The 13,335-nt window shown below is 36.7% G+C and overlaps 1 protein-coding gene across 4 annotated transcripts in view; it reads right to left on the reverse strand.

The window, feature by feature from the left end:
- Nucleotides 1-13,335, reverse strand: part of MINDY3 (MINDY lysine 48 deubiquitinase 3) — an 85,470-nt gene that overhangs the window by 17,485 nt on the left and 54,650 nt on the right. For all 4 annotated transcript variants that reach the window (XM_033100750.1, XM_033100749.1, XM_033100748.1 and 1 more), the window contains one exon: nt 7,511-7,583. In XM_033100750.1, the coding sequence (XP_032956641.1) occupies nt 7,511-7,583 (73 nt within the window). The remainder of the gene's footprint in view (nt 1-7,510; nt 7,584-13,335) is intronic.

Raw genomic sequence — 13,335 nt, forward strand, 5'->3', positions numbered from 1 at the left:
AGTCACCTAGAAGTACAGCACATACAATTACAGCAGTGGGCTAGACCATCTAGGCTGAAGTACACTCTATGTTTGCACAAGGATGAAATAGCCTAACGACGCATTTCACAGAATGTATCCCCATTGGTAAGTGGCACATGACTATATTCCTAGAAGTTGTGTGACTAAGTTTTTCAGAGATGAACAGAATAGATTCTCAAGACTAAAAAGTTTCAAGATAGAAAAAAGTGTATTCAAAAAGGTAACTGAATCCACCTGGGAGTTCACACGGATTTCACTGATTCAACAACTTCGGTTTCCACATGGAAATTCACAATGGAGTTGAAAGCATGATGAGGTTTTACAGTTATACTTGAAAAGTCAGTGACTTAGCTATAGTTATGTTATAATTACCCAATAACATACATGTAAAGGTGTCAGGAGAACCTAGCTAACAATGGACATTACAGTGATACTTGTTTGTATATATGTGAACTTTTCAAAATGATCTTAGGTAAAATAACTAAGCTCAGGCTCAAAAGAGTCATAAAGATGATTTCTCTTATTCTTCTGTAACTTCCCAACAATCAATTATATAGAAATATTCTGAGGAGTGACATCAGCAAGACGGTGGACTATGAGGCCCCAACGCTTATCTCTCACACGAAAAAACAAAGATAATAAACGACCCCAAACTGAAGAAAACGGCTCAGAGAAAGCTCTGGATTAAGCAGCAGCAGCAACAACCCTGCAGAGCTCAAAAACCAAGAAAGGCGCATAAAAGCATAGGAAGCATGTGACCTGTGTCACCCCATCCCCCCAGTCAAGAGCAGCTTGGTACCAGGAGGGACCAGGAGAACCCCAGCGAGCCTCATCTTGCTAGACGTCTTCCACAGTCTTCACCAATGCTGATCCCAGCTGAGGGAGCTGCCCAGATCACCCCCTGGCGGTGGATCTACACCCAGAGGCTGGCAGGGTTGTGACAGTGAGACCTGCCCTGAGGGGCCCCGTCACAGATGTGCTGTGATCTTGGGGATCGGGGCCCACAGCCTGCCGCCATGTGTGGGTAGGAGCTGCCAGTGCTCTGTGCTCTACCTCTGGCCCCAGATCCTGGCTATGTTGCACCCTTACTGGGGCAGTGTCCGCCGCCCCGAGCCCAGCTCACAGGGAGCCACGTTGCAGCTCTTACCCATCACTGCCAGGGGTGCTGCCACTGCCTTGACCCTAACCGCCCCCGGATGACAACTCTGACTCATCGTTGCTGGGCTGTGCTGGCACTGCTCAAGGCCAGCTGCCCAGGTCCTGACATGCAGATTTAACAGATTACAATGGGGTCATGTTGCTGCTGACCTGCGACTGCCCCGCTGGAGCCAGACATGAGACTTTGAGGACCATCCTCAGGCTGTGCTGCTTTTGCACCCTGGCCCCTGATCCCAATCCACCCTGCACCTTGTCATCTCGGCGATGTGCCACTGCTGCGTCTCTGCACACTGGCCAGAGTCATTAGTGACTCTGTTCCAGTTCCACGGGATATCTGCACACGTGTCCACCCGCAGACACCAGTGCCAGAGCCACAGCAAGTGCACCTGCGCCCCAGGTGCACCTGCGCCCCAGGACTGAGGCAGTGTGGTAGTTCTGCATGTGCCCAATCCTGGGACCCTGGCTCCAGCACTGCTCTCTGCCAGCACGCCAGGCCTGGAGCCACGAAGGATCCCTTCAGTTAGAACTTACTCCCATGGGCAAAAAAGAACAGAAAGACCCCAGCAGCCTTCTCTTCCAAGGACCCCAACAGCCCTACCTCCCTCTGCTACACACAGGCCCTCCAGCTCCAAAGTCTTGGCCACAGGAAACCCCTGCAGTATGGCCAAGGGCAACCTCAGCCACTGGAGCTGCACAAAGACTACACTGCTGTGCCTTCTCAGTACCAAAGACCCGCCTCCCAGCCAGCTGGTAACCTGGCAGCAACCTCCAGGTAAAAGACTATCCACTGAAGGCAACTGCAACATCAAGTGCTCAGACATCAATGCAAACGCATCAAAACCACAAAAAAGCAAGGAAACGTGACACAACCAAAGGAACACTGTAATTAAAACAAAAAAGACCCCAAAGAAATGCAGATTTGTGAGTTATTGAAAAGATAATTTAAAATAATCATTTCAAGGAAACTTAGTGAAATTCAAGAGAACACAGATGGACAACTCAATGAAATTAAAAAGAAGTTTAACAAAGAAATAAAAATCACAATAAAGGACAGAAATTCTGGCGCTTAAGCATACATGAATTAAATAAAAAAACCCTATAGGTAGCTTCAACAGCAGGATCAATCAGGCAGAAGAAACAATCTGTGAGCTTAAAGACAGATACCTGGACATTACTGAGTCAGAGGAGAATGAAGATACTAGAATGGAAAAAGAGTGAAGAAAGCCTAAGTGAATTGTGGGGCACCATAGAGAAAAGGCATATCCATATTATGGGGGTCTCAGAAAGAGAAGGAAAAAGGACATAAAATTTATTTAAAGCAGTAACAGCTGAAAGCTTCCCAACTCTGGGGAGAGATATGGCCATCCAGGTACATGAAACTCAAAGATCCCCAAAGAGATTCAAGAAAAGGAGATCTTCACCGAGACACATTATAAACAAGCTCTCAAAAATCAAAGTTAAGTAGAAAATTTTGTAAGTAGAAAGAGAAAAATATTCATCACATACAAGAGAATCTCGATAAGGCAGCAAGCAGATTTCTCGGCAGAAACCTTACCGGCCAGGAGAGAAAAGGATGATTATAACTATGACATATATAATGAAAGTCACATGGTTACCTATATGATGTACCCATAACAGATACACAAATGATAAAAAGAATCAAAGCAAAGAACTTTAAAAACTCATCAAATCACAAAGATAGAGAAGAAGAAAGGAACTGCAGAACAACAAATCAATCACAAAGCAATTAACAAAATGGCAATCTTAAGTCCTTACCTATCAATAATTACTCTAAATGTAAATGGTTTAAGTTCTCCAATTAAAAGACATAGAGTGGCTGAATGGACAAAAAAACAAAACCCAACTATATGATGCCTAAAAAAGACTGACTCACGCTTTAAGGACATTCAGGTTGAAAGGGAAGGGAACGAAAAGGGTATTCCATGCAAACTGGAACCAAAAGAGTCCAGTGTAGCTATAATTATATCAGACAAAATAGACTTTAAGTAAAAAAACTGTAACAAAAGAGAAACAATGTCATTACATAATGATAAAGAGATTAATTCATCAGGAGCATATAACAATTGTAAACACATGCACCAAATATTGAAGCACCTAAATATATTAAACAATTATTAATAGATCTGAAGGGAGAAATAGAAAGCAATGCAATAATAATAGGGGAATTCAATACCCCACTTTCAACAATGGATTGATCACCCAGACAGAAAATCAATAAGGAAATAATGTACCTGAATGACACTTTCGATTAAATGGACCTAACAGACATATACAGACTGTTCCATCCAACAGCAGCAGAACACATATTCTTCTCAAGTGCACATGGAACATTTTCCAGGTTCGATCACATGATAGGTCACAAAATACGTCTTAGCAAATTTAAGAAGACGGAAAACATACCAAGTATCTTTTCTGACTACAATAGTATGAAAATAGAAATCAGTAGCAGAAGGAAAGCTGGAAAATTCAAATATATGGAGATTAAACAACATGCTCCAGAACAACTAATAGGTCAAAATTAATCAACAGGAAAATCAAGAATTATCTTGAAACAAACTAAAATGGAAACACAACACATAAAAAACCTATGGGATGCATCAAAAACAGTTTTAAGAAGGAAGTTTATAATGGTAACCACTTACGTTAAGAAACAAGAAAGATCTCAAAAAAAACAACCTCACACTACACCCCAAGGAATTAGAAAATGGATAAATGAAGCCCAAAGTTTGCAGAAGGAAGGAAATAACAAAAATCAGCACAGAAATAAATGAAATAGAGACCAGAAAAATAGAAAAAAAAATCAAACTAAGAGCTAGTTTTCAAAAAGACTTTAAAAAATGGTAAACCTTTAGCTCAATAAACTCATCAAGAATAATGAGGACTGAAATAAAATGAACTTATACATGAAAGATGACACATTACAACTGATACCACAAAATACAAAGGCTCTTGAGCAGCTACTATGAACAATTATATACCAATAATTTAGATAACCTAGAAGAAATAGATAAATTCTTAGAAATATACCACCTACCAAGACTGAATCATAAAATATAGAAAATCTGAACAGATTACTAGTAAAAAGACTGAATCAGTAATCAATCTCTCAATACAGAAAACCTCAGGACCAGATGGTTTCTCTGGTGAATTCTATCAAACATTAACGAAGAATTAATACCAATCCTTCTCAAACTCTTCCAAAACACTGAAGAGAGAATACTTTCAAACTCATTTTATGAGGACAGCATTACCTTGATACCAAAGACAGATAAGAATATTTCAAGAAAAGAAAATTGCAGACCAATATCCCTGAAGAATATAGATGCAAAATTCCTCAATAAAATATTAGCAAACCAAATTCAACAGCACAAAGGATCATACACCACGATCAAGTGGGATTTATTCCAGGGATGCAAGGATGGTTCAACAAACACAGATCAATCAGAGTGATATATCATTTTAATAAAATGAAAGAAAAAGATCCTATGATCATCTCACATGCAGAAAAAACATTTGACACAATACAAAATTCTTTCATGATAAAACTGCTCAAAAACTTTGGTATAGAAGTAGTGTGTTCCTCAGCATAACAAAGGCCATATATGACAAACCCACAGCTAACATTATACTCAATGGTGAAAAGTTAAAATCCTTTCTTCTAACATCAGGAATAAGACAGGCCCACTCTTGCCATTTCTAGTCAACATAATACTGGCAGTCCTAACCAGAGCAATTAGGCAAGGAAAAGAAACCAAAGGCATCCAAATTGGAAAGGAAGAAGTTATCTGTGTGTGCAGATAGCATGATCTTATATATAAAAACCCTCATGACTACACTAAAAAAACTGTTAGAATAAATGATTTTAGTAAATTTTCAGGGTACAAAATCCACATATGTATATCAGTTGCATTTCTATACACTAATAACCATCTCAAAGAAAATTGGAAGTAATCTCATTTAAATAGCATGGAAAACAATGAAATGAATAAATGTCACTGAAATTTCACGAAATAGATGTAAGACCTATGTATTGAAAGCTGCAAGACATTGATAAAGACATAAATAAATGGAAAGCTATCCTATGTTCTTGGATTGGAAGACTATTATGAAAACATCCTTACTACCCACAGCGATCTACAGATTCAATGCAATCCCTATCAAAATTCCCCAATAAATTTTAATAAAAATAATAATGAAAGAAAAAAAAAGAAAGGAAAAATATTTCAAAGTATTTTCCACAAAAACAGGAAAAAACTATCCTAAAATTTGTTTGGAATCACAAAACACCCTGCAGAGTCAAAGCAATCCTGAGAAAAAGGAACAAAACAGGAGGTGTCACACTCCCTGGTGTGAAGCTATTATTACAAAGCTACAGTAATCAAATACGATACATCCATAAAAAGAGTCATAGACCAGTGTTCAAGAATAGAGAGCCCATATAAACCTCCACATACATGGACAATTAATTTTTGACAAGGCACCAAGAACACACGATGGGGAAAGGAGTTTCTTCAATAAATGGTGTTGGAAAAACTGGATATCCACATACAAAAGATTGAAACTAGATCCTGATCTCACAGCATTCATAAAAATTAACTTGAAATGAATCAAAGACTTAAATGTAAGACTTGAAACTGTAAAACTCTGAGAAGAAATCATAGGGAAAAAGATCCTTGTCATCAGTTCTGGCCATGATTTCTTGGATAAGACACCAAAAGCACAGACAACAGCAACTAAAATAAACAAGTGAGACTACATTAAACTAAAGAACTTCTGCATAGCAGAACAAATAATAAATTAAAAAAGCAAACTAAAGAATAAGAGAAAATATTTGCAAACAATATATCTGATAAGGGATTAATATCCGGCATATATAAAGAATTCACAGAACTCAATAGCAAAAAGGCAAAAAAAACTATGGGCAATGGACCTGAATAGACATTTTTCTAAAGAAGACATACAAATGGCCAATAGCTATATGAAAATGTGCTCAATATCACTAATCATCAGGAAAATGCAAATCAAAGCCACAGTGAGGTATCACTTTGCACCTGTTAGATTTTATCAAAAAGACAAGAGATAAATGTTGGTGAAGATGTAGAGAAAAGGGAACCCCTATACATTATTGATGGGAATGTAAAATGGTATATCTATTAAACAAAACAGTATGAAGGTTCCTCAGATAATTAAACACTGAACTACCATATGATCCAGGAATCGCACTCCTAGATATATATTTGGAGAATTTGAAATCAGTAGTTCGAAGAGATCTGTGCACACCCACAGCCATTGCAACATTATTCATGATAGCCAAGATATGGAAACAACCTGTGCTCATCAACAGATAAATGGATAAAGAAGTAGATCAGTGTGTGTGTGTGTGTACACATACACACAGATAACCGCCTCCCCGCCCCACACCCCATATACACAGCGGAATAGTATTCAGCCATGAGAAATTAGGAAATCTTGCCTTTTGTAACGTGACTGGAATTTGAGGGCATTATGGTAATTGAAAGAAGTCAGACACAGAAAGGCAAATACTGTGCAGTATCACTTATATGTAGAATTTTAAAAAGCTGAATTTGTAAAAGCAGTAGAATAGTGGTTCCCAGGCCTGGGGGTGGATTAACTGGGGAGATATTGCTTAAGGGGAGATGTAACCAGTAGACACATAAGTCCGGGAGGTCTCAGGCACAGCCTCGTGATTACAGCCCACAGAACTGTATTATAAAACTTCAAAGTTGCCAAGAGACTACAACTTAATTAAGTGACGTGACAGAGGTGTTACAGAGCACTACTGTAGTAATGACTTTGAAACATATAAATATATAAAAACAACACGCTCATACCTTAAACTTACAGAATGTTATATCAATTAAATCTCAAAAAATATTCTGGCAGAGTTGTTTCTTAAGGAAGGAAGGAACAGAAGGAGGGAGAGAGGGAAGAAGGAAGACGAGGAGAAAGGAAGGAAGGAAATGACTTAATTTTCAAAGAGCTTGTTCAGAAGGTGGTATTTTCCCATTTTACACGGACTACCCGAAGTCAAGATTCAAGTAACCATCAATCAGTACCCCAAAAACATGAAAACCTTATACCATGTCAGAGCTTGACGACCACTTAAGTATCCTATTTTACTTATTCCCATTTTCACCATTTCCCACATTTAGTGTTCAAGAAATGCAAGCTATGTTTCACTCAAAAAATCCAACAACTCTTGTGACTAAAACTCAGGTAAAGTATCAACATATTTCATATATATAAAGATAAAACATAGAGTCAATATTAATAAAATAAAATCTTTTACCTTCTGGATCATAGGTTTGGAAAACTCTCCTGGCTTGTTCTGAAGGAGCCTCGGGGGCGACTAAAGCCATATCCTGAAAAGATAAAAAAGCATGCTATCAACTAGTTATGGTATCATGTCATTAAAAGTAAACAACACAATACTAGACTAGGGTGAAGGAGTGATGACATTTGGAGCCAGAAGACTGAGTTATATCATAGATTTGTGACAAAATAAGTCACAAACTCCGGGCCTTAAAAAATGGGACTAATATTTCAATCATAGAGAATTGTTGTGAGAATGACATGTGAAGCTTTACATATAAAAACACTTGAAAAGTCTAATATTATATAGGTAATTACTATAAAAATGCAATCTGCAAAAGTTAATGACATACATTTGCTTTACATTATTGTCTAAGCACGAAGAAACACAACTTAAATGTAACTTAAAATATACTCTAGATTTTAAATATTTAAAAATTAAATCCCGAGACATATGACAGAAAACAATTACACAACAATGCATTTGAGCATTTGAAATTACTTTAGGGAGCATGTTATTTCAAATCTACCCAGAGGTCAACAGCTAAGTTCTGCATGTCCAGAATTTTCATTTTTCTTAATTCCAACGAAATACCCCAAAGGCGGAATTATTTCTTTTTCCCATAACTAATTCTCTATTCTGACTGATTTCTTTACACAGTAATCAATACTACGATTTATGACAAATAAGCACAAAATTCAGTGTCATCTTGGATTCTTCACAAGCCTTTACTCCACATATTTAAACTGTTATGAAATCCTAATTCTTGGTTGACACGAATCTAGAATCCAGGCTCCAGTAGTTTTACTCTAGTCATAGTTTTGGTTTAAGCCTTTGTTTATAATTGTGTTCTCTGAGACACACCTCATCGGAGAACAAGTTTCCAAGTATCCCTTTTTATCACCTTGTATCTTTTTAAAGAAGTATGGGGTATAAATGTTAAATACAATTTAAAATACTATTCCTCTGTGGAAATAAATTTTTGTAAGAAATGTACTAATTAACTTTTGTTCTAATCGTCCCACCCTTACCTCCGAGAGGAAGCAACAAACTGTAAGAATCCATTAGAGGAGTTCTTACCCAACGACGAGACTAGGTGCCTGAACACCTTAACAGTATGTTCAGTTTATATGGAAATACACGGCAAATAGGAATGGGGATCAAAACAAGGCAATCTATGCAAGCCCTCACACATTTTTACGGTACTAAAAGACAAGTTTTAAAAAATCTCATATTTTATAATAGTACATTTTGGTCATGCATAATTATTTCCCATTTACCATCCCTTGACAGCAACTTTTAGGGTCTCCTTTTCCTGCATAGTCAAATATTATTTTGCAGATAATATGTATTTCAAATGACATGTTTTCATTTGGCCTAACTTCAATGCTTTTCTGATTTTTATGACCCAGTCATTTATTGCTGGATACTTGGAATGTGTCTGATTTTTTGCTGTTAGAAACAATGCTGCACCAAATAAATCTGAACATGTAATTTCATACACGTGCCACTGCAGCTGTAGGATAGGGCTAGAGCACGAATTCAGGGTCAGAGGAAAAGTGCATTTGTAATTTGGGTAGATACTGCCAGATTCCTGGGTTATGTTTGTTCATTTAACCTATTTTGAACAGTATTTCTTAAAACTCTTTCCTTTTTCTAAAACATCAGCAATACAGCCTTAGCTCTACAATTAACTTTGTGTCAAAGCCAGGATGACACTGTCAGCTCTCAGATTTAGGGAGCAATACTATATACCATTGGGGCTATTATACTTATTATTCCTTAGCTTCTTTTATCACTCCCAAACCTTAAGTGAAACTTTTCTACATTTATGCCACTATAAGCTTTTGGTCTCTTAACTATTTCCTACCCTACTTCTTTATTTTTTCCAATTTTCCCTTTAGAATGGCTGTCAGAATTTGTGGGTGAACACCGTAACTGAAAATCTGGCTGAGGAGAAGGTATACAGCTGTGCGTGAGGTTTTTTATGCAGGGCGGGAATCTAAAGGGGCACAAGATAAGGATACAGTCACTCACTCTATTCACCATCTGTTCCATTTCAAACTTTCTTTGTTACCAGTAAGTGATAAAGAAAAGTTTGAAATGAGTTTTAAAACATTACTTTGAATTTTCTAAATATTACTGTGATCTAAATAGAGGGAAAGGGAATATTGTTTTTCTTGGCCAATAAAACAAAAGAATCTTTTGGGGGGAAGAGGTGGCAGAGAATGTAACTAAAGCATTACTTTGATATCACCATACAGTGAGGTTTTGAGAAATTACCAGTGTTTATAAAATCAGGAGAACAAGGCTGATTCCCGTTTCAGCCATACGAAAAGGTTTACGTCAAATTCTCCGGTATTCAAGATTTCAGAAAACGCAGGAGCACAAAAAGAATTAAAAGTCAACTACCTGATGCCTGGTCTCTAAGTTCCAACTGCTACAAATGAAAAAATATAGTATGCTAATGCAGAAAGGAATTAAAATAGACTAATGAAAAGTTCACTGGATAGCTCTTGCTTCTGGTTATGAGTATATAAAAAACTTAGGCTCTAGAAAACATATATAATTCTATTATTCTTGTTTGAATATGCTATATATGCTGGCCTGATACTTGAAATTAGTGAGTACTGTTTTAACACAGGCTCATTTAGAGCAGAGGCTGGCAAATTTTTTCTGTAATGGGTGGGGCTTGATCTGGCCTGTGGCCCATGATTTGCTGACCCATGATTTAGAGATTATATGTTCTTCCCCCAAATGCTCTAACGCTTATTAAATATGCCTTCTTTTTGACACATCTGGAGACATTAAGACACTTTAATCACCTTAACACGTTTGACAAAGATATTTGGCTTTCATCTGAAAGAGAAGTCTAGCGAGAAGGGGCAGAACCATGGAAGGCGCGGGGCGTGTGAATTAGCACAGCACAGGGGCGAACGGAAAGAGCTGAAGGCTGCGGACTGTGAGAGAACAGGAGCAGGTAGGAAGGGGGATCCACTTTGATGGAAGAGTGAATTTGGTTCTGAACATTTAGAGCTTGGAGCGGAGGGCTCAACATCCAAGTAGAGCAGCCGGCGCTATCTTAATGTGGAGCACACTGAACGCTCCATGTTTGCCCCCTGTAAGCTCCTATGGGCTGGCAGAAAGAGGTATGAGCGCTTGAGATGGGCTGAAGAACCTATCAGGTAAGATACTGACACAGAAGAACGCAGATTTCTTCGAAGACCTCAGAAAAGAGTATTTCCAAAAAGGAATTTAGACAATTTGCTGGTTGAAGTTTAGCAGTGTGAAACAAGTTTGTCAAAACCCTGTATGTGAAACAACAAAAGAACCAACCATACATGAACTACCTAAACAGGAATTCCTTTTTTCTTCCCAAAATACAACCAGTGGTACTGGTCAGGTTCCACATCATAAAATCATCAACTATAACTGTCATTACTACTAATAAAGTAAATTTTGCCTTGAATGATTTAAAAAAACATCTTGTTTTTGGTCTCAGTGATTCTCTAATAGCTAATTTGCTAAACTCCTTAGAATTAATTATTCTTAATCCTACCACTTATTTTAAGATGTGTTCATATTAGAGGAGAGAAAAAGAGAAAAGTAGAGCATTAAAAAAGATTACAGTAAATTCTAATGAGAACATTCCAGAAATTTTCATCCACAAATCAAAACCAGTACAGTCTTCTAAATTGATTATTTTGAGTGTTTATGTTTTCTAGATTATTGTAGAAAATGATTTCTTAAAGTTTGTTTAAATTTATATAAAGTTTCAATGTTTACAGATGAAATCAAGAAAAGTTACAAAACCACCTTCTATTTCCATTAAAGTGTTTCATGCTGAACTCCTTTTAAACTTTCCAATTTGACTTAAAATCACAAATTCCAACACTAATTTTTACCAATTTATTTAACTTAAACACTTCTGAACAAGGTTCCTAGTTTAAAGATCTGTAGCAAATCTGGTAATAAATATTAAATATATTTCATATTTACATTATAAGATTGAACAGCAAGTATAGAATTCCATTCAATTGAGAGTCCTTTGCAATCTTGAGAAAATATTTTAGTGAGAGATATAATTGCTACATTTTTTTCTTATTGCACATAAAGGAAATTAATTACAAAGAATAAAATAAAATGGAAGTCTCATTTAATAACACGTAGGTTTGAAGAAAAATACGAAGATGATTCTAACCCTTAGATTTTCCATTTCCAAGACTTAATATAGGCAAGAGATTTTAGATTACACATTTAATATATTTTTCCCATATAACTATGCACACACCCCTAATGTTTTGAATACTGTGAAGCTTATTAGATAGAGGAAGACCTAGTCTGTACATTTAAGGTAACAATCTAATAGAAGAGAGGAAAAAATATACTACCACATGCGTATTTCATGAGCATTGAAGTTATCTTAAGAAAATTACCTTCTAAGTTAAAAATCAAACGTACATTAACCCCCACCCTAAAAAAAAAAAAAACCGTGCTGAGTTATAAAGAATCCAATGATGTAATCCAAAATTATCGAAGTCTACAAGGATATTTGTAAGCATTTTCTTTTTTGCCCCTAATTGTAGCATTTAGAAGAAAATTTCAATATGTATTGTAGCTGAAACGTACCCCCAATAGAAAAAGATCTTAAACATAAGAGTCAAATACTTATATATTGTTTTAGTTAGTTATTTAAACTCTGATTTACCATTAATATTATTTGTACTCCAAAAGTTGTTCTCTACATTGTTCAAATTAATCAGAAGCTTTTATAAAGAGGAATGTTAGAGTGAACAATTTCTATTCAGCCAATTTACTGGTCAATAGGGATTGCCAGACAATACAGCTTTTAAAATTATCTAGCCTCACTCAACTTTCCTTACTTAGCAAAGTGCTACAGAAGAGAAGGGTGGGGGGGGAACCAAGCTGTAATGGGACTATCTAATAACCTCTAGTCATGAAACAAATATGTCTTTTACATGTAGCCCTGTCTGTACTATCAGTATAATTCTTCACTGTTCACCATAAGCCTTTTAAAATGTTGTAACATTAGCTATCCTTCTCAACAGGCCTGTGTTTGGTTTGTTGGCTAGGTGTAAGTACTTCATTACTGAAAGGTCTTTTAAAATTTATTCATTATACTTTTCAGCATTATCAAGAGCAATCTGCTGTCACGAGTAATCCAAGAACCTCTGAGAGCCTTACCTAACTTCAGGAGTGATCACACATATATAAATTACATTTGAGCTTGCAAGTTATTTTATAGTGCTGTAAGACCCCTTCCAAAAAAAAAAAGTAATAAACTTAACTGGTATAGAACTTATCTTTAAGCTTTAAATAAAATTTCACTTTAAAATGATTTTAATGTTTCATATTGATTCATCACTAACTATACTTATGAAAATAACTTGGGAACCACTATGAAACAGATATTAAATCAATTACCAAATGATCTCAAGTACATAATGCTCTTCAGTGCCAATGTCAGACAGAGGAGTCAGTTACTGTCATCATTTCACAGCAGGTAGGACAGTGGCCTTTTTCTTCTTACTCTTCCATCACTGCCCAAGCACTGTGCAAACGTCCCGGGCTATCTCTACAACAGCCCACTGCTGTGTGGCATCCATCTGCGTTGTATCAGCAGAGAAGTCAGGGTAGGAAACAAAGCCAAGCCCTTCGAGGTTCTTTCTCCATAAAAACAGAAACTCTAAATGTACCAGTGGAAATAAGGAAGTGGGAGGAAAAGTCTCCAACAAAATTGGTTTACTATAATCATTACAATGACTAGGTTGGTGCAAAAG

This window comes from Rhinolophus ferrumequinum (assembly GCF_004115265.2).
Source record: "Rhinolophus ferrumequinum isolate MPI-CBG mRhiFer1 chromosome 5 unlocalized genomic scaffold, mRhiFer1_v1.p scaffold_110_arrow_ctg1, whole genome shotgun sequence".
NCBI lineage: Eukaryota > Metazoa > Chordata > Mammalia > Chiroptera > Rhinolophidae > Rhinolophus > Rhinolophus ferrumequinum.